The sequence below is a fragment of the Dama dama genome, chromosome X, assembly GCF_033118175.1.
Source record: "Dama dama isolate Ldn47 chromosome X, ASM3311817v1, whole genome shotgun sequence".
NCBI lineage: Eukaryota > Metazoa > Chordata > Mammalia > Artiodactyla > Cervidae > Dama > Dama dama.
The window spans coordinates 116271761-116292366 of NC_083714.1; the positions used below are offsets into that span (position 1 = coordinate 116271761).

Below are 20606 nucleotides of genomic sequence, written 5' to 3' on the forward strand. Positions count from 1 at the left end.
TCTTTTAATGTGGCACATGTCTGCTGACAGATCCCAGTATCTTTAGCTTCTCTGCAGTGAGACGTCAAAGGTGACAAAACCTATATTGGGTAATTAATCTATCAATATTTTCTCATTTGATGATGATTCAGACATGCATTGAATTGCCGTCATTTATCTTAAGTTAGAAAAACTGTAAGGTTTCAAGTTACTAAAAGATTTGAGTAACTCTTTAAGTAGACATAGCATGAAACATAAATGCTGTAGGAAAGTTCACTTCTAAATATGTATCCCAATTATGTCTATTTAATGAGGAGTTTCTTCCCTCCTGGACTGGTTTGATCGCTTTGCTGTCCAAGGGACTCTCAGGAGTCTTTTCCAGCACCATTGTTCGAGAGCTTAATTCTTCAGTGCTCAGCCTTCTCTATGGTCCAACTCTTCATCTGTACATGACTACTGGAAAAATCGTAAGTTTGGCTATAGGCACCTTTGTTGGCAAAGTGATGTCTCTGCATTTTCAATACACTGTCTAGGTTGGCATAGATTTTCTTCCAAAGAGCAAGCATCTGTTAATTTCATGGCTGCAGTTACCGTTTGCAGTGATTTTAGGGTCAAAGAAAAGAAAGTGTCTCCGTTTCCATTTTTCCCCCCATCTATATGCCATGAAGTGATGGGACCAGATACCATCTTAGTCTTTTGAATGTTTACACAGGTTTTTCACTCTCTTCTTTAACCTTCAACAAGAGGCTCTTTAGTTCTTCACAAGAGGCTCTTTAGTTCTTCTTTGCTTTCGTCCATTAAAGTGGTATCATCTTCATATCTGAGGTGGTTGATATGTCTCTCTGCAACCCTGATTGCAGCTTGTGAGTCGTGGAGCCCAGCATTTCGCATGATGTACTCTGTATAGATGGTAAATAAGCAATCTGAGAATATATAGCCTTGACATACTCCTTTCCCAATTTTCAACCAGCCTTTTGTTCTATGTCCGGTTCTGTTACTTCTTGACCTATATACAGATTTCTCAGGAGGCAGGTAAGGTAGACTGGTATTCCCATCTCTTGAATAAATTTCCAGTTTGTTCTGATCCACACGTCAAAGGCTTTAGCCTAGTCAATGAAATGGAAGTAGATGTTTTTCTGGAATTCTCTTGCTTTTTCATTGATCCAGCAGATGTTGGCAATTTGTTCTCTGGTTCTTCTGCCTTTTCTAAATCCAGCTTGTATATCTGAAAGTTCTCAGTTCATGTACTGTTGAAGCCTAGCTTAAAGGATTTTGAGCATTTCTTTGCTAGTATGTGAAACGAGCACAATTGTGTGGTAGTCTGAACATTCTTTGGCATTGCCTTTCTTTGGGATTGGAATGAACACTGACCTTTTCCACTCCTGTGGCCACTGCTGTGTTTTCCAAATTTGCTGGCATATTGAGTGCAGCACTTTCACAGCATCATCTTTTAGGATTTGAAATAGCTCAACTGAAATTCCATCACTTCCACTAGCTTTCTTCGTAGTGATGCTTCCTACGGCCCACTTGACTGGGCTTTTGTTTGCTGGAAGATTTTTGATTACAGTTTCGATTGTATCTTGTATCTTTCTTGATCTGTGCCTCCATTCTTTTCCAAAATCCTGGGACATCTTCACTATCATTATCCTTGTTAGATAAGTTGCCAGTCTTCACTTCATTTGGGTTTTCTTGTGGGTTTTTATCTTGGTCCTTCGCCTGGAACATATTTGCCATCTCTCAGGTCTTCTAACTTTCTGCTGGCTGCAGGACTGCAGCTCATTTTCTTCCTGTTATCTGTCCCCTGGTGTGTGACTTTAGTCCTGGGGCTTGTGCAGGCTTCCTGATGGGAGGCACTGGTTCACCTCCTTAAAGTTGTCAGGAGGTGCTGGCACCTGATGTTCACGACAGGATATTTATATTTGTCCATTGTGTAGCAACATCATGGCAAGTACTGCACCCATGGGATCTCATCAGGTCAGGGGGCAAAGAGCGTAACAGTTGTGAGGCAGTGACATAGAGACTGTAGGCCTCTTGTTGTATTTTCCCTTTCATTGTAGCCACCAGTTTCCTGTCACAAGGCTCTCTGTTCTGGGTTAAGTCTCTCAGCCCAGGCATGACCCACCAACATGATTGTCACAAGAAGAGGTCTCTTATCTTCCTTACCTATTGGAATCCTTTCATCCTGCCTTTAACCCAGGGCCTCCCCTTGGGCAGTGACAACAGCCTGGTGATCCAGTCTCCCTTCATAAGCTCTCCTTGGCCTTGAGGTATGGAGTACCCTCACACACATTCATAGTCAGTTTAGTCAATTAAAGTCTCTATAATTAACAGTCTACTCACCTCGCCCTTGAGCACACTGCTCTAGGTATACTGCTGAGTTGTTATAATAGCCATGAAACTTTGGGATAAGATCCTGAACACAGTATACAGCCGAGGCAGTATGTGAAGGCACACCGGAGCTCAACAGACCTCAAGTAAGTAAGCAGTGCTCCTCCTCTTTTTTTTGGGAAGTATTTGAGAAGGATTCGTATTAATAATTCTTTGAATGTTTTGTACATTTTACCAGTGAAATGGTCTGGTCCTTGTCTTTTGTTGGGAGGTTTTTTTATTAATCTCCTCACTAGTAATTGTTCATATCGTCTAGTCATGATTCAGTCTTGGTGTTTGTACATTTCTAGTAACTAATTTTATTCTAGGTTGTCAAATTTTTTGGCATGTGATTGTCCATTGTAGCCTCCTACAGTTTCTGTGGTACCAGCTGTAATATCTCCTATTTGCTGATTTTTATTTCAGTCCTCTTTTCTCAGGAGACTAAAGGCTTGTCAACTGTGTTTATCTTTGTAAAGAACCAGCTCTTAGTTTCACTGATTTTTCTATTGTCTTTTTAGTTCCTATTTCACGTATTTCCACTCTGATCTGTTATTTCCTTTCTTCTACTAACTTTGGCCTTAGTTTTTCCTTCTTTTTCTAGTTCTTTGAGGTATAAAATTAGGTTGTTTCTAATTTTTGTTTTATGATATAGGAATTTATTGTGATGAACTTCCCTTTAGAACTGCTTTTGCTTCATCCCATAAATTTTGGTATGTTTTATTTCCATTTCATCTGTCTTGGGAATTTTTTTCTCTTTGATCTCTTCATTGACACATTGGTTCTTCATATGTTGTTTAATCTCTGCATATTTCTGAATTTTCCAGAGAAAGGGGTCAATGGAACAAGAGTATGTAACACTTGTAAATATTCATGCACCCAACATAGTGGGTACCTCAATATATAAAGCAAATATTAATGGCTCTAAAGGGAGAAATAGCAGTTTATAATGATAGTAGGGGACTTTAATACCTCACTTTCATCAATGGACAGATCAACCAGACAGAACACCAATAAGGAAACATCAGCCTTAAATGTGAATGATAATGACAATCGTAAGTTGTATCATGAACCCTTGATCAATTGATAACATCTCTAGGCAATAACATTGGTGTAACAAACACATATCAATATGTTTTAAGAAAGTGATACAATTAGCATTAATGTATAAAGTTGTTAAAGCTTAACACTGATCAGGGGGTTATTATACAACTTATAGTTGTCATTATCATTCACATTTTGCTCTGTTAGGTTTTTGTTTCAACCTTGTATATGTTATAAACATAAGTGTATTACCATAACATTTTCTAAACTGACACATCAAGAAATTTCTCATTTCCAAAAGATGCTCCTTGTCAACTCCAGGTAAAAGAACAGACTCTAGGTGAAATAATACCCACAGGACTAAAGAAAACTGCCACCAGAAAGTACAGAGTGTCCTTCCAGGGAAAAGAGCAGTGAAACAGTATATTTGAAATAGATGCTCTGTCCTCCCGCACAGAGTGCCAGCTATACTGCCTCTAAAGAAATATTAGAATGCTTTAGTAAGACATGCACAAAAGTTTTTTACTCAAATGCAGATGTTCACTATTCATTTACATAACAAATCACTGGCCACAAAAATCCCCAGGTTATGTCTTGCAACAATGAAGCATAGGTATATATTTATTGCTGTTTTGTTGGTTAAGTGTTTTCTTACTGCTTTTCAGGCCCTCTAGTCATTCCTCTGTTGTTCTTTTCCTTTGTGATGACGATTTTCTTTAATAGTACGCTTTATCTTAAGTGTCTACTATAGGTTTTTGCTTTATGGCTATCATGAGGCTTACACATACAAGTTATCAACTTAAGTTGTTGTAAATTTGAACACATTCTGAAGTTCTACATTCTTACTCCTCCCCCCTCCATTATGCTTTTCATATCACATTTTACATCTTTATATCTTACATATCCCTTATATACAGTTAACCCTTGAACAACATGGGTTTGAATTTTGCAGGCTCACTTATACATGGATTTTTTTTTCACTAAATTTGTATGCTAGGACTATACAATGTACACTTGGTTGAATCTACAGATGTCGAACTATTCTATGGGAATTTTCAAGTGGGTAGAGGGTTGGTACACCTAACCCCTGTGTTGTTCAAGGGTCAACAGTAATGGGATTGTAGTTAGTTAGTTTTAGTACTACTTTTGTCTTTTAACGTTCGTACTAGCTTTATAAATGATTAATCTACCATTTTACTACATTATGTACCTTTTTATTACATTTTATGATTTACCTTTAGTACCCTTTTTTTCAGCTTAAAGAAAATTCTGTAACATTTCTTATAAGTCTGGTGATGAACTCCTTTACCTTTTGCATGTCCAAAAAACCCTCTTCCCAACTCTGAATAACTATTTAGATGGGGAGTGTATTCTTGGTTGGACGTTTTTCCCTTTCAGCACTTGAAATATATCATGCCAGTCCGTCCTGGCCTTCAACATTTCTGCTGAAAAATCTACTGGTGGTCTTATGTATGCTACATATTGTTTTCCTTTTGCTGCTTTTAAAAGTCTCTCCTTAACTTTACTTTTTAATTATAATCTGTCTTGGTGTGTGTCTCTTTGGGAAACCTGGAGAGTTCCAAACAAGATAACCCCAATCTGGATGTCTCTTTCCTTCCCCATTCTTTCTTTAAAATATCTTTGCACACCTTTCTCTCTCTCCTCCTCCTGGCACCTCCCTAAAATGCAAATCTGACGTTAGTTCAATGTTGTCCCCAAAGTCTTTTAAGCTATCTTCATTTTTTTTTTTTTCTTTTCACTGCTCTGACTGGGTAAGTTTCACTCACCTGTCTTCAAATGCATTGACCTTTTCTGTATCATCTAGTCTGCTGTTGAACTCCTCTAGTGTATTCTTTAGCTCTGTAACTTCCATTTGAGGTTATCACTGTGTGTGCCCATTCCTTTCCTGTGTTCAATAGCACCTTTATGATCATTGTTTTGAACTCTTCGTCAGATAAGTCACTTACCTCCGTTTCGTTCAAGGTTTTTTCCTGAGGTTTCATCATTCCTCTCATTTTCCTTGGGTCTCTGTGGTGGTTTCTATTGAGTAGATGAAACCACCACCTCTCCCAGTCTTGAAGAAGTAGTCTACAAAAGAAGAACCTTGTCATTCACCCCTGTCCTAGCTCTTGGTTGCCTGTCAAACCTTTGTGATTGTTCAAGCAGCCCATTTTATTTCTAATGACTCCCAGTCCTTGGGGGTGTGCCAAGACATTTCAGTGACCCAAAGAAGAGGATCACCATCAGCACCTCCATTCAGGCTGATGAGAAGCCAGACCTCCAACAGCAGCTTTTAAAATGTGCGAACATAATCTATAGTCCTGTGGGGTAAGTCATCTGACTACCAGGGCCCAGTGGTATAGACTTGTGTCCTAGGCAGCAGCCTACAAAGTCGGGGTCCCAGATTGAGGGTACAGGCTCCTTTCTAGGAGATACCAGCAGCCTGGAGTAGTGTGGGGGGAGAGTGCAAAGGTACCATCCACTGGCCTTCATCCACAGAGCGCCCTCAGAAATCCCTATATAAGCACCAAACCAGAATCTTGCTCCTCAGCCTGAAGCTCTAAGACAAGCAAGGAAGGATTTTTCACACAAAAATTGGGCTGTGTTTCAATCTGTTGTCTGTACTCTGCCCTGAGAGTGGTAGCCAGCCAGGAACTATCATATCTGTTCCACTACCGAGAGGTGACAAACACAGGAGCTGCTAGCCATCCTGGAAGGGACTAGAGGGGGCCTGAGCTGTATGTTTCCGTAGAAACCGGCCCCTCAGGCCATAGCTGTGACATAAAGCCTCTTTCCAGGATGCCAAGGTGGCCCCTGCTGTCCTCCACCCGGAGAGCATTGCATTAGGCCTTAAAGAAGTCTATGTTATCTCAGAGGCCTGTGCCTCAGGCCGACTGATGCTTTAAGAAGCACGTGAGTCTCTTTCACAGGAAGTCTGGGTGTTTCTGAGTTGGCTGCCACTGCCCTGAGTCCGCTCCCATGCTGCTAAGTACAGTCGGGGTGCCCCCACGTGAGCTCAAATCTTTTACTCCTCAAGGAGAACAGCTCATGTTTCTGAGACCCCTCCCAATGACAGGTCCTCACACGACAGGTGGGGTCTATGGGGAGGTTGTGTCCCAGGCTTTCCTACCCACCTCAGTATAGGTTTTCCCTGGCTCACCTGATGAGTAGAAGTTGCTCTGCTAGTTTTTTAGGTTTTTTCCAGAAAACAGTCGTTCCCTGCGTAGAGCTGATGTGTCCACAGAAGGAACTGCAACCCTAAAATGACGGATTTTTACCAGTTTTTTTCTTTTTTTTCATTTTCTTTTTTTTTTCATTTATTTTTATTAGTTGGAGGCTAATTACTTTACAATATTGTAGTGGTTTTTGCCATACATTGCCATGAATCAGCCATGGATTTACATGTGTTCCCCATCCCAATCCCCCCTCCCACCTCCCTCTCCACCCAACCCCTCTGGGTCTTCCCAGTGCACCAGCCCTGAGCACTTGGCTCATGCATCCAAACATGTATATTATCAAGGGTAAAACAGATCACCAGCCCAGGTTGGATACCAATCAGTTTTTAATTCTGCTTACAAGGGATATTTTGGGACTTGAGAGTTCTCCTGTTGCCTCTTATACTGGGGACGACTATCAGTTCCCACCTCAAGTATCCTGAATCTAAACCTTCACAGTTTTTACAACCATTACCATTATACCTAAATTACAGAGTTTTTTACTTTATGTAAGCTGTATGCTACCTAGCAAAATAATAATCCCCATAATTATTTTCTAAAAGAACTGTAACTTCTGAACACGTTTGAGTCAGTTCTAATGAGGTGGGTGAAGTTAAGTCAAAAAGAGAAGACAACTATCACATTATATTGCATATATATGGAATCTAGAAACATGGAACTGATGAACCTGTTTGCAGGGCACCCAAAGCCAGTGCTCTGTGACAACCTAGGGGGTGGGAGGTTTAAAGGGAGTGGACACATGTATATCTGTGGCTGATTCATGTTGATGTATGGCAGAAACCATCACAATACTGTAATTATCCTCCAATTAAAACAAAAGAAAAACTGTACCTTGTTCATCCTCCAGCCATATCATTTACAACTTATAGTAAAATAAGTTGACACCATACTTATCATAAATATTGCTTCTCAGCAAATTGTATACACTCTAGTGGCAATTTTCAAGAGAATGCCTTACCTTTTATATCGTACTTCATAATTTACAAGTAGTCTTTGTTTTCTCAGAAGTTAGATCAACATAGTCCTACTCTTTTGATGAAGGAAAGAACACAAAGTAACTTTTACAGGCATTTTTTTTTACCCTAGAACATCCATCTAGATAAAGAATCTTAACAGTGTTGAACGACCTCTTGCTGGAGTATTCTGACTTGTTCCCAACAAGGCAGCTTTTGGAGTTAGGATTGTGGCTTCGGCCCCTTGTCTCTGGTGGTCTTTCCTTCCCTGTCATGCTTGTTTAGTAAAAGGGAGAATATGAGTGCTGAGTATTAATGCTGCCGGACCCTCAGCAATACAAACTCACTGGGCACATCACCCACTTCCAAACTTTACCACATAGGTAGGTTCTGAGCTGATTACTCAAAGACTGGAAAAATATTCTTGGCTTTACTCTTTGAATTTAGGAATAGGGTCCTTCAGGCCTGGAGTCACTCAAATTCTACTTAACAATGGTATTGAGAAAATTCAAATCAGAAAAGCAGACATTTTATAATAAAATAGCGACAAATTTGGTTTGGTAGACTCTTTTACATACTTACCTACTGTGATGAAACATCTATCTTTTGAGGCTCTTGCCTCCAAAATAATTGTCAAAAACTAAAGAAAATATAAAAAGCAACAAGGGAAAAGCAACAAATAACAACCAATGGATCACTGAAGAAAAAAAAAATAATTCATTTGTCTCTAGGTAAACAAAAGCATGACAATCCAAAACATATGGGATGCAGCAAAAGCAGGGAAGCTTACAGCAATACAGTGTTACCTCAGGGAACAAGAAAAATGCTCAAATAATCTAACCTTACACTTATAGCAGCTAGAGAAAGAACAAACAACCCCAAAGTTAGTAGAAGGAAAGAAATCATAAAGCACAAATAAATAGAAAACATAGAAAAGATTAGTGAAACTAAAAACTGCTTCCTTGAAAAGATAAACATAATTGATAAACCTTTAGCCAGACTCATCAAGAAAAAAGAGGGCACAAACCTAACATTAGGAATGAAACGGAGAATTTACAACACTCACCACAGAAATACCGAGGATTATAAGGCAACTATATATAAAATGGACAAATTCTTAGAAAGGTACAATGTCCCAAGATTCAACTAGGAAGAAATACAAAATATGAACAGACCTGTCACAAGTACTGAAACTGTGATTTAAAAACTCCCAACAAATGCTAAGGCATAGATTTGTAATCCCTAGGTCTGCTTACCATAATAAGAGCCGCCTATCTTTTAGGGTGCTGGTGGAAGGTCATGGGATCTGAAACCTGACATCAGTATTTCAAAACATGAAGAAAACAATCTCTCATTATTAGTAAGTATGTAAGTACATGTAAAAAAAAACAACCTCCCAACCAAAAAAGACCAGGACCGGATGGCTTCACAGGTGAATTCTCTAGAAGAGTTAACACCTATCCTTCTGAAACCCTTCCACAAAATTGCAGAGGAAGGAACACTCCCGAACTCATTCCATGACACCACCATCAACCATTACCTTGTTACCCAAACCAGATGAAGATACCACAAAAAAAGAAAATTATAGGCCATTATCACCAATAAACATACATAGACACAAAAATCCTCAACAAAATACTGGTAAACCGAACCCAACAGTATATTACAAGGATCACACACCACGATCAAATGGGATTTATCCCAGGGATGCAAGGGTTCATCCATATCTGAATGATTTGCCAGACCCCTCTGATCCCTTGAGATTCATTATCTATGTAATTTTAGCCTTCTCTAAAATTACTGAATCCCTTTCTTTCATTATAATTTTCTCTCTTAAATAAACTTCCATTGCCTCTAAAGCACTGTTTTACTTGAGTCTTGAAATCACTTATTTGCTTTCTGAATATCTTCTGGCTGTTTCCAGTAAGATAAACAACAATCTAAATAGCTTAGAGAGACATAAACCTGGTTTGTCTGTTTGAATGACAGTCATTTTACTTGATTTTAAGTTAATATGTCTCTGATTCTCTTGCCTCAAGGACAGAGTAAGTCTAGTTTCCAAAGAAATAAATCTGGCAGTACCTTTTTATTCAGATCAATGAATGTTACTTGCTTTCAAACTACACATTTAGCATGATGAGAAAGATTGAATTTTCTAGGAAACTGTCCAAGTTTGACATACCATATGCATCAGGACGGACTGCTTTTTGCTTTGCTCTGACACCAGGCCTGTTGCATTCAAATGCCAGCTCCAACATTCGTGTGTTAAGTGACCTTGGTTTTATTATAAGGCAACATCTCTGAGCCTCCATTTCCTCATCTGCAATTGGGGATGATAAGTATGCCTTCATTATTAGGTGCAGCTTGCGAATTGCGTTGCTATTGGTAAAGTAAAAAGCTGGTGTGATGATTCCATTCTGGTCTAAGCTTTGTCTTTAAAACAGAATCACACTTTTATTTTCAAGGGTTAAAGTGTTTTCTCCCAAAGGAAAAAAAAAATCACAACTTTGCTGCTCAGGACTAAGTGTGCCAAGGAAACCACAGAAATTGATTTACACCAGCCAAGCATGAAAAAAAGACAGAACCATTTTCATGTGCATTATTGATTATCCAAAAGTGACTGGACAAGATTAAAAAGTCATTTTCTATTCCATTTATTCTAAGATTAGCATTATATAATTATTTGAAATCACATATTATTTGTGTTTTGTGGTTAAGATTAAATGGAGTGGAAGGAGATGGTGATCTGAGAGATGGCAAAGAGAGGAGAAATCCTCATCTCTATAGATAAAGAGAGTTACCTACAAAGTAGATACTTGGTAGGTCTCTATAAGTAGATTAATAAAAATTTTATTGGGATTTAGTAGTTTAATTTTAAGTTAATTTCTAAATGTAAATTAATTTCTAAAAAATGTACATTTGTGTAAGGATTCGACTCAAAGTTGGAGGAGAGCAATTGTAAACCAAAAATGTTAATAGTGTTTATATCTTTGCAATGTAATTACAGATGATTGGTCTTTCCTTTTGAGATATCTCTGCATTAGTAAATTTTTATATAATCTGTAATAAAGTTGGCAATACTTAAAAGTAACAGTTATACAAAAATAGCATACACTTTGATTGTTTACAAAAAGCTTCATGAGCTTTCAATCTGGATTATTACTGTTTCACTAATAAAAATTTAATTTCCCGTTTGGGGTATTGTCCTAAAATAAATGCTATACACTTTGGGATTATAGTATCTCTACTCTTGGCTTGTTTTAATGTTGCACCTTGCATATTTTCACCTGCACACCGCCTTTACTAAATCATACCATATTTCCTACAGCATATCAAACTTTTATCTTAGAATCACAGAATGTTGGAATAATTATGTACCTTATAAGACGACCAAGTTTAGGGGTGGAACACTATGGGTCATTCTTAGACCCACATAGTACTTTAAAAGCCTTTATGACTAATAAAAGATAGTGCTATGAAACAGTTTTCGTGCCCACAGTCTTACCTTCTGCCAGGTATTTAAATAGTATCAGTAGCCTGCAAACAAATATTGTGAGAAATAAAAAACCAAACATTATTAGCTAAGCTTAAGCATTGGGGGTAGTGTTTGTACCAAGGTTTGGGATACAGATTACTCCAATTTGAAGCAGAGAATTATGATACACAAGTGAAGTGTAAATTGCTCAGTCATGTCTGACTCTTTGTGACCCCATGGACTATAGCCCACAAGGCTCCTGTCCATGGGATTTCCCAGGCAAGAATACTAGAGTGGGTAGCCATCCTTTTCTCCAGGGGATCTTCCCAACCCAGGGATCAAACCAACGTCTCCTGCATTGCAGGCAGATTCTTTATCTGAGCTACCTGGGAAGCCCATGATATACAAGAATTCATTATAATCACCACTACTTATTGAATGTTTAGATGCATTAAATCTGTGTACTCGGGCTGGGGGGAAATACCTGGTAGAAAAGAGCCCCAAACAGAGCTATTGGAAAACAAGGCATTCCATCTGAGCACTAAGAGCCTCCAACAGCCTGAAACAGCACAATGATGATGATGGGGTCCTTCATAAGAACCTCATAATTGGACATGAAAAATGGTATTTACCTTCTATATTAAAGGGGAGATTAGGTGGTATATTTGGAAAAGGGAAAATTCCTTATGCTTTTTCCCCTTCCAATGTATCATAACTGAAAATACAAAAATCACCAAGTCTTGAAGACCTTGGGTTCTGACTCCCCATTTTAGGGGAGAGTCCAGAGGGAGCACCATGATCTGCAGTTTCTTGTCAGGGAAAATACAGACTGCAGGTCACTGGAACCAACAAATCTTTTCATCATATTAAAAAAACCCAGATATGCGTTCATTTGCTGTTTCCGATCTTTGGATCATGCTGATTTACAGTTAATCTCGTCTTCTATTTTCAGAAGGAATTTTGGAACACGTACACGAAAGCGCAACAAGGAGAGAGTAACAGAGGAAGTGACTGGTTTCAGTTTTACCTTACCTTTCCATTAATCTTTGGCCTCTTCATTATCCTCCTTGTCATCTTCCTAATCTGGAGATGCTTCCTAAGAAACAAGACTCGCCGACAGACGGTGACAGAAGGTCATATTCCCTTCCCTCAACACCTCAATATTATCACTACACCTCCCCCGCCAGATGAAGTCTTTGATAACAGCGGGTTGTCCCCAGGCTTCTTGGAATACGTGGTTGGGCGCTCAGATTCCGTCTCCACTCGCCTGTCCAACTGCGATCCCCCTCCGACCTACGAGGAAGCCACCGGCCAGATGAACCTACGGAGGAGTGAAACAGAACCTCATCTCGATCCGCCTCCGGAGTATGAGGACATCATCAACTCCAACTCAGCCAGTGCCATTCCTATGGTGCCTGTGGTCACCACCATCAAATGAAACTGCAAACTTCTTTTTACTATAACCGTTTTTAAAATACTAATAAGAGACCTTTCTAGCACTTTACCACTACATACATGTCATGTGCATCTGACTTATTGGACTCTGACAGCATACCACTTCATATTCTCCGATTTGATTTTCATTAGTTTTGTTTCCCACTCTAAACTCTATCCATGCTCATTTTTGCTAATGGAAATATGTGAAGAGGGAAAAATACTAGTGGAGGTCTTCCTAGGAGATGTACATCGGTGTGTGCGCATGTATGTTTATGTATATATGTACATGCACATATACGTGTGTGTACATCAGCCCAGGATATGGGCACCTGTCTTAAAAAGTCATTAACATCTATCTAAATCCCCTGTAAGAGAACATTACTCACCAAAATTGGGGGTTGGGGGGAAGGCACCAACACTGTGTAACAGCAACATGCTGTTGAATTTTGAAAATAAGATGAACTTAGCCTGCTTTAAAATTTTTACAGGCTTTTGTTAACCTTCTTTAACTTTCTTAAAAGGGAAAAAAAAGTGCATATAGTCAGTCTTGACTTGAGGAACATCTCAGAAGGTGACAGAGAGAGAAGGAAGGCATAATAATTGATACCTTGTTCCTAGTGGATAGCAAGAAAATCATTGGTCCTTCATGGCTTTTGGCTGCTTTCACAGGAGAGATTTTGGTGCTGTAATTGAGTGCCTCCCCGACAAAACTTAAACAGTGTTCACTTAGTGTCCTTGAAAGTCATATGCTATTTGTATTAACATCTTGGTGGAGTGGATTTCCTGGCAAAAGAATCATTTCTCAAGTAGATACTCAAATCAATGACAGAACTGATGCAGACTTCTCCTTGGCTCATTGGCAACACTTTTTTTCTCCATGTTACATTGCCTTTTTACTCTATCGCTCTCCTACCACCCCCAGAATCTTCTAGCAAGAGGAAATTTAGTTAAAACCCTGGGAATTATTTTCTTAATGTTTTTGTATAGAGTGAAGCCTTTGTCTCAAGATGATTACCAGGCAATTTTCCCTTAAATTAAGAACTGTGATTTCTGCATCATTCTCCAGTTGGCGGAGGAAGACTGCAAAGCCTGTGTTGTGCCAGGCGCACAATAAATCTAGTTATAGCTGCAAACATATCTCATGGTTGCTGTTTCATTTTGTATTTTCAGATTTTTTTTTAACTGCAGAATTTTTACTGAAAATCCTTGGAGCAGGGGGAACAGGCTGTGAATGAACTGCCAATATAAACTGGCTAGGAAAGAAGAAAAAATCCACCAGTTATACATGCACTGATGGAAAATGCATTCTATTGGTCAGATTTCTGTGCCACTCCCACAATTCCTTAGTGTTGGATAAAATGGTTGATCAGACAGAAGGCAAGCAGGTTTTGGAAGCGTCATGTCCTGCGGCCTCCATATCCATCCCCACGCAGACTCTCCTAAACCCTAAGGAGGAGGACCGCTTGGGAGGACCTTAAACTAGGAGTCAGATGACCTGAATTCAGATCCCACTCTGCCATACCCTTGCCAGGCTACTTTGGGAAAGACTCATGTCTGACCCTCGAGCTCCTTACTTACCTCTGAAATGGCAGTAGTATCATCCGCCCGGCCTTTCTCCTGGGGCTTTGAAAGGATGCAATGAGATGGTGTGTGTGAAAGTCATTTGTAAGACGTGAAGAGCACTCTAGGTGTAAGGTCACAGCATTGTTCCCGTTGCTCTCACGGGGGAAGAATTTTGTTTCCCTCAAATGTACCTGAGTTTTCAGAGAGTGAGAAATCGAGTGGGCTGCTCCATTAGTGGCTCACAGGTTCCTAATTTGAGTGTGTGGGCTCTCAGTCCAACTCCTGTCAGCCTCTGGTCTGTGCCAATGCTGGGCCCACTTACTGACAACTGTCTGCTCAGCGCAAACAGGAGTCAGCAGATGTTGGAAAGGGAACTACGCTGACTGTGTTTAGGTAATAGGTTTTACGGCTTTCAAGGACTAAAAATTAAGAAATCTTGAACCTGGTCTCAGCAGAAATGACAGTATTGTTTTGAATTTGGCCCTGAGTACATGGTAATCTCTGGCTTCTACTTAAAGCTGAGAATGGGAGTGTTTGAGCCAGTAATGTATTTTGGTTTAAAGAAAAATTAAGGCTCCTTTTGTGTGGACTTTTTCTTATGTCATTAATATCAGGCCTTAGATTAAACCAGCAGTTCTCAACAAATGGCCAATGAGCCCCCCCCTGGGAGTCCTTGAGAACATTCAAATTTGAGGGGGATCTGTGAGACCAACACTGTTTTCATAATAATACCAACACATTGTCTTTTCACTTTCTCTCAAAAAGTTGTTAAAAACGTTAAAGTCATCTTTCCATGATTTTGTTTGTTTTAGAAAATATAGCTATTTTCTTTAAAATGCTATTTATGTTTAGCACGTAATGGACTTTTTAATTCGGGGACTTATATATTTTTAAATCAATAAGTACTTAAATTTTTTTTCACTTTTACTTTTTAATATGGCAAATACTGGTAGCTATAAATTTCATAAACAAAAGCTCTTTGGTGTCCAGATCCCCAACAAATGTTAAGAACATAAAGGGGCCTGGAGACCAAAAGTTTGAAAATTACAGGATTAGACAAAGGAGCAGGATGTTCTATTACTAACTATGCATACTTGCCATTTAATTTTACATTCTAAACTCCTGATAGTGAATTTAACGCTGCCTCTTAGAGATACCTGAATTTAAGTATAAGAATGAATGTTGATCCTTGAAGCAAAAGCCAAATAATAACACTGATCAATGGCTACAGCTTTTTAGACCGTTGTCAGAGAACACACTATTCCACAGTGCTAACTGACATCAGCCACAGGTCTCATGGCCGCATTCAGGTGATAATGACAGGCTAAGCAAATGTCTAAGATAAAATACTTTAAGAAATGGTCTCTTAGGTTAGTTTTGTTTGATCTTGGTTTGGGTTTGACCTTTTTAGAAACCTTTTTGCTATCCTATCTGGTTTTGTACACTGAGTTTCTTAACATTTGTTATAATTAAAGGGGCTTGTCTGGAATAGTGTCTATTTTTATGCTTTAGCCTTTCTTACCTGACTGATATTACATTCACCTTTGATCATTTTTAATAAATGTTTATTTTTACAGATCTATTTAGTACCTTTCTTAAGAAGTAACTACATTGAATCAACCAGTGTATATTTACATGAAAGAATGGGCTACCTGGTCTTTTAGTGGATCGGTTTCCAGACGTCCACCTGCAGTGCTTGTGTCTGGAATCCTAGAAGTGGCACTTTTCTGCCTCCCTGCTTTGATTGTCACAATGAATTGTATCTGTTTAAATTAAATGATTTCTCTTTTTCCTGTTGACCAGTACAAATACAGATGCTGTGTTTGATTCACTGTTAATGATGACTTCAAGATTGATGATCTGATAGAAGAATTGTGGAGGGAGCTTTACCTTGGTTTTGACGATCTGATAGACTAACTGTGGAGGGAGCTTTACCTTGGTTCTGTGTAAATAGCATGTATTTGATAATATTTCACATTTTTAAACAGCTGGTTTACATTAAATTATGGTATTTAACTATTTTATGTTCATTCCAGGTAAGGTTTTTCTTATGTTTCTGTGTTTTGGGTATGCTAAATAAAGCTGTTTTTAAACTCTAAAGATTTCTTCTGCCATTTGTTAATAATTAGATTATGGTGAGATGATAAACATGCTGTATAAGCTCTTATTGTGATCTTTTTAACATGGTAAAATTATTACACTTCTTTTTTGCCTAGGAATTTAGGGAACACTGCTTAGTAATCAAAAATTACCTGCTGAAAACTTCAGGGTGTTGTGAATGATGTTGGAATGATACAAAATGGGAACACTTGCTCCAAAGGGGTAGACTCAGTTCCCTGCTATAGTGGAGTCTGTCAAATACTGGGAACAGTGTTGTCTACAGATACAAAAGACCCGTGTGTTTCCTCAGCAGAATAGCTTGCATTTGACATGAAACACTGAGAAAGGAAAGCAAAGGATGGGAACATATATGACCACAGGACATCTCCCTAAGTATAGTTACCTCAAAGATAAGAAGCTGATATGCCGTGTCATTACCTAAGCAGGTAAATATAACTTGATCTTTACAGTATACAAAATTAAAACAATTTACTTATATCTAAGGAAAAATTTTAAGTGTAAATTGTAAGCCTAAAATACACATTTTATAAGTGTTAAGTTTAGGTACTTTTAAAAACATCAGTTTCTAAAAATTTTATAACATACATCTTTAACATATCCATGAAACCTAAAACCCAGATCAAGATATTTCTAGTATGCCCCAGAAGGCTCCCTCTTACCCTACCCCCTCCTTAAAGAGAACACTATTCTCACATCAATCATAACAGATCAGTTTTTAAATTTCACACTTGGCTGTAGCCATATGGACTCATCCCCCTTCCTTTTTCAAAGTATTTCCAAAAAAGTTCAGGTTATAAATTCCAGAGCTGCTCTTCTATCTCCTGGCCCTCCTTGGAATCACCTACTCATTCTAAGCCTTTTCTACATACCTAAAGCTCCTTGAGGGCCAAAATTCTGTTTAATCCCTTTCCCTCCCTTCCACAAGTATGTGGTTGTGGTCTAGTCGCTCAGCCGTCTCTAATTCTTGCAACCCCACGGACTGTAGCCTGCCAGGCTCCTCTGTCGATAGGATTTCCCAGGCAAGAATACTGGAGTGGGTTGCCACCTAAAAGTGAGGCCTTTCTAATACTATATATTGACCAAAACCTTAGTACCTTTCTGGCTGGTCTCTTGCTTGTCTTTGTTTTGTAATTCTTATCACATGCCATTTCCTTAAACTTTGTATGACAACATTTGTTCTCAGTAATTTTATTTATTTTGTCTACTGCTTTTTTTTTTTTAGATCAAAACCTGCTATAATCTGGTCCCACAGGCTTATGTAACCTTATTTTCTTAGTAACTGAGATGGTAGATACTTACAAAGTACCTACCTTGTGATAGACACTAATTGGATTAGAAAGCAATGGTGCCCATAGCTTTGTCCCTGAGAGTTAGACTGGCCTAACCTTCTAATCTTCTAATTTGGTATAACCTTAATTCCACCCCATCTCACAGACAGTCTTTTGGCTGAAAGTTTTATATTATAATTAGTCATCTTCATTATGCAGTCCTACCAGGCTATATTGTGATTTTTTAAGTTTTTAATAATGGAAACAAAGTTTGAAATATTTTCTTCCGAGAACCCTAATATATTAAACAGATGAGACGATGATGGCTGATGAAAGAAGTGAGAAGCTTGGAACCTCACCATCTATGACCTTCCTTATCAATTACCCTTACTTCAGGTCAAAGTTCTCTCTGCAAATGCTAGAATTTGATGAACATCATCACTTAACATCTCCTACTGATGGCCAGTTTCTTAGTCCCTCATCTTTACACACACACTAAAACAGCAATCTACAGAATCTCTTCCACTAAAGGACTGCTCAGAGTTTTAACGTTCCTTCTGGCCCGTTGTTCTTAACTCACATGTGTACTGCCCCAACCACCAACATACACTATCAGAATTTTGTCAGCAGAGAGCACCACAGAATGCTCCCAGTTCTGATTCTTTGTTTACATCATTTCCATCATCACCATACGGTTTAGTATATTTTCAATACTCAGTCCATCTGCCTTTGTGGAAATGATAGTTTGAATATACTCATAAACCATGTTTTAAAATAAGCATAGAGTAATGTCAATGAAAATAGGCAACTCCATGTTCTTCCACAAAATCAGCAAAAAAAAAAAAAAACCCTGCCAAAATCTGGCAGAATCAACTTTATTAGCACTCTGGAAACTACTTAAAGCTTATAGCAACCAATCAAGAAAAAATGTTTACCTTACCCTGTCCTTATCCCCGGCTTCCCTTCTCACTGGCAGTGTAGAATTCTCGACAGCTTACGTTCCAGGTAGAGGCTTCTAGTACCAGAGGGAGAAAAATGAATCTTATCCTCAAAGAATAGAGGCTGGTTGCTCAGCTCTGTATTTTGGCTTCCTGAAGTACCGGCTCAAAGGGTTTGTGTTTATTTAACCTGACTTGGAAATCTCCCAAGTTGGAGGCAGCTACAGGGCAGGGCAGCAGGGAGAGAAGGCAGTCAAAAATACTTAAAGGTAAAAGCATTAGGGCTAGCAACTAGACAAGGACTGCTACTGCTAAGTCACTTCAGTCGTGTCCGATTCTGTGCAACCCCATAGACAGCAGCCCACCAGGCTCCCCCATCCCTGGGATTCTCCAGGCAAGAACACTGGAGTGGGTTGCCATTTCCTTCTCCAATGCATGAAAGTGAAAAATGAAAGTGAAGTCGCTCAGTCGTGTCCGACTCTTATCGACCCCACGGACTGCAGCCTACCAGGCTCTTCCGTCCATGGGATTTTCCAGGTGAGAGTACTGGAGTGGGGTGCCATTGCCTTCTCCGAGACAAGGACTAACAGTAGGGATAAACAATAGACAAACGGAAAAGCTTGGGAGGATAAGGACTTTGTAAAGCTTTCAGGTAGTCTTAGTAATCTAAAAGGTCAAGCACATATCAAAAGCTGGGTACATGCTCTTAAAAAAGAAAAAAACAAGCTGAGAGACTTTAATCTCTCACCTTTGTCTGAACTTCAGGCTCTCTGTAAGCAAGAAGTGAAGGTTATGATAGAATTGTATATTGTCTGACTGTAAGTCGAAGGTTTTCTCCAACACAAAGGGCCCACCTGTGAAAACTAGGACACTTTTTGAAGGTGGAGTGTTGCACGTGTTTAAGGAATTCTATCAAATCACTAGTTGACCACTACAGTAACAGAGACTTCAGCCTCATCTGACTAAGAATACAGACTTTACAAAATGAGTTTAAAATGTTACTGAAATAACAACAACTAGAACAAGAAGAAGAATCAAACCCTGAGGAGGGCAAGAATCAGATTTCCAAAGTTGCTATTCTTTAATATTAATTCAGAGCTCCACTTCTTCTTTAGCATAGTACCCAGTCCCCACCATCTAGGAGGCCTGACCGGAGAAGTCAAACAACCGTGGAGCCTCCCTACAGCCTTCTGTGGGCAGGGCAATAAGGCAGCAGTCCTATCCCATGGGGTACAGCCAGCAACACACGCCTCCAACCTTGTAGCTCAGGCAGTGGCCTCACCCCAAAATAGACCCAGATGGCAAGCCCCATTGGCCCAATGATGTTATTTGCAGACATGTACAGGAACCCAAACTGAACTGACTGGTGAAGAGCTGTCTCTGACAAAGCAAGCCTGTAAGGTCTGAAACGGAAACTCACTTTCTCAAATGTGTAGATACCCATGTAAGAAACCAAAGATCATTAAAAAAAGCAAACAAACAGGGAAATAGAAAAACACCAAAGGAAACTAATAAAGCTCCCAATAGCTGACTCTAAATAGAAATCTGTAAACTGTCAGGCAAAGAATTCACAATCATCTTTCTAAAGGAGTTTAGTGAACTACAAGTACACACAGACACCTCAATGAAATTAGGAAAACAATACATGAACAAAAGTAAAAGTTCAAAGAAATACAAATCATCAAAAATGAAAACAAATCCTGAAGCTAAAAAATATAATGAGTAAACTGAGATCAGTCCTGGGTGTTCATGGGAAGGGTTGATGTTGAACTCCAATAATTTGGTCACCTGATGTGAAGCACTAACTCATTGAAAAAGACCCTGATGCTGGAAGGGATTGAGGACAGGAGGAGAAGGGGACGACGGAGGATGAGATGGTTGGATGGCATCACCAACTCAATTGACATGGGTTTGGGTGGACTCCGGGAGTTGGTGATGGACAGGGAGGCCTGGCGTGCTGCAGTTCATGGGGTTGCAAAGAGTCGGACATGACTGAGCGACTGAACTGAAACTGAAGAATTCAACAGACAACTTCAAAAGCAGATTCAACCATACAGAAGAAGTTAGTGACTGAGTAGACAGGAGTATTGAAATTATCCAATCAGAGGTGGGGGAAAAGAATAAAAGAGTAAAGAAAGTTGCTAGGACAGATGGAACACAATAAAAAGAAACAATATCCACACTATGGAAATTCCAGAAGGATAAAAAGAAAAAAAGGACAAAGG

General features: G+C 39.2%; 1 protein-coding gene across 1 annotated transcript in view; it reads left to right on the forward strand.

Moving 5' to 3' along the window:
* Positions 1-16154, forward strand: part of PRRG1 (proline rich and Gla domain 1) — a 141852-nt gene extending 125698 nt beyond the window's left edge. Inside the window, exon 4 of the mRNA XM_061136114.1 lies at positions 12007-16154. Coding sequence (XP_060992097.1) covers positions 12007-12492 — 486 coding nt within the window. The 3' untranslated portion in view covers positions 12493-16154. The remainder of the gene's footprint in view (positions 1-12006) is intronic.
* Positions 16155-20606: the final 4452 nt, after the last annotated feature.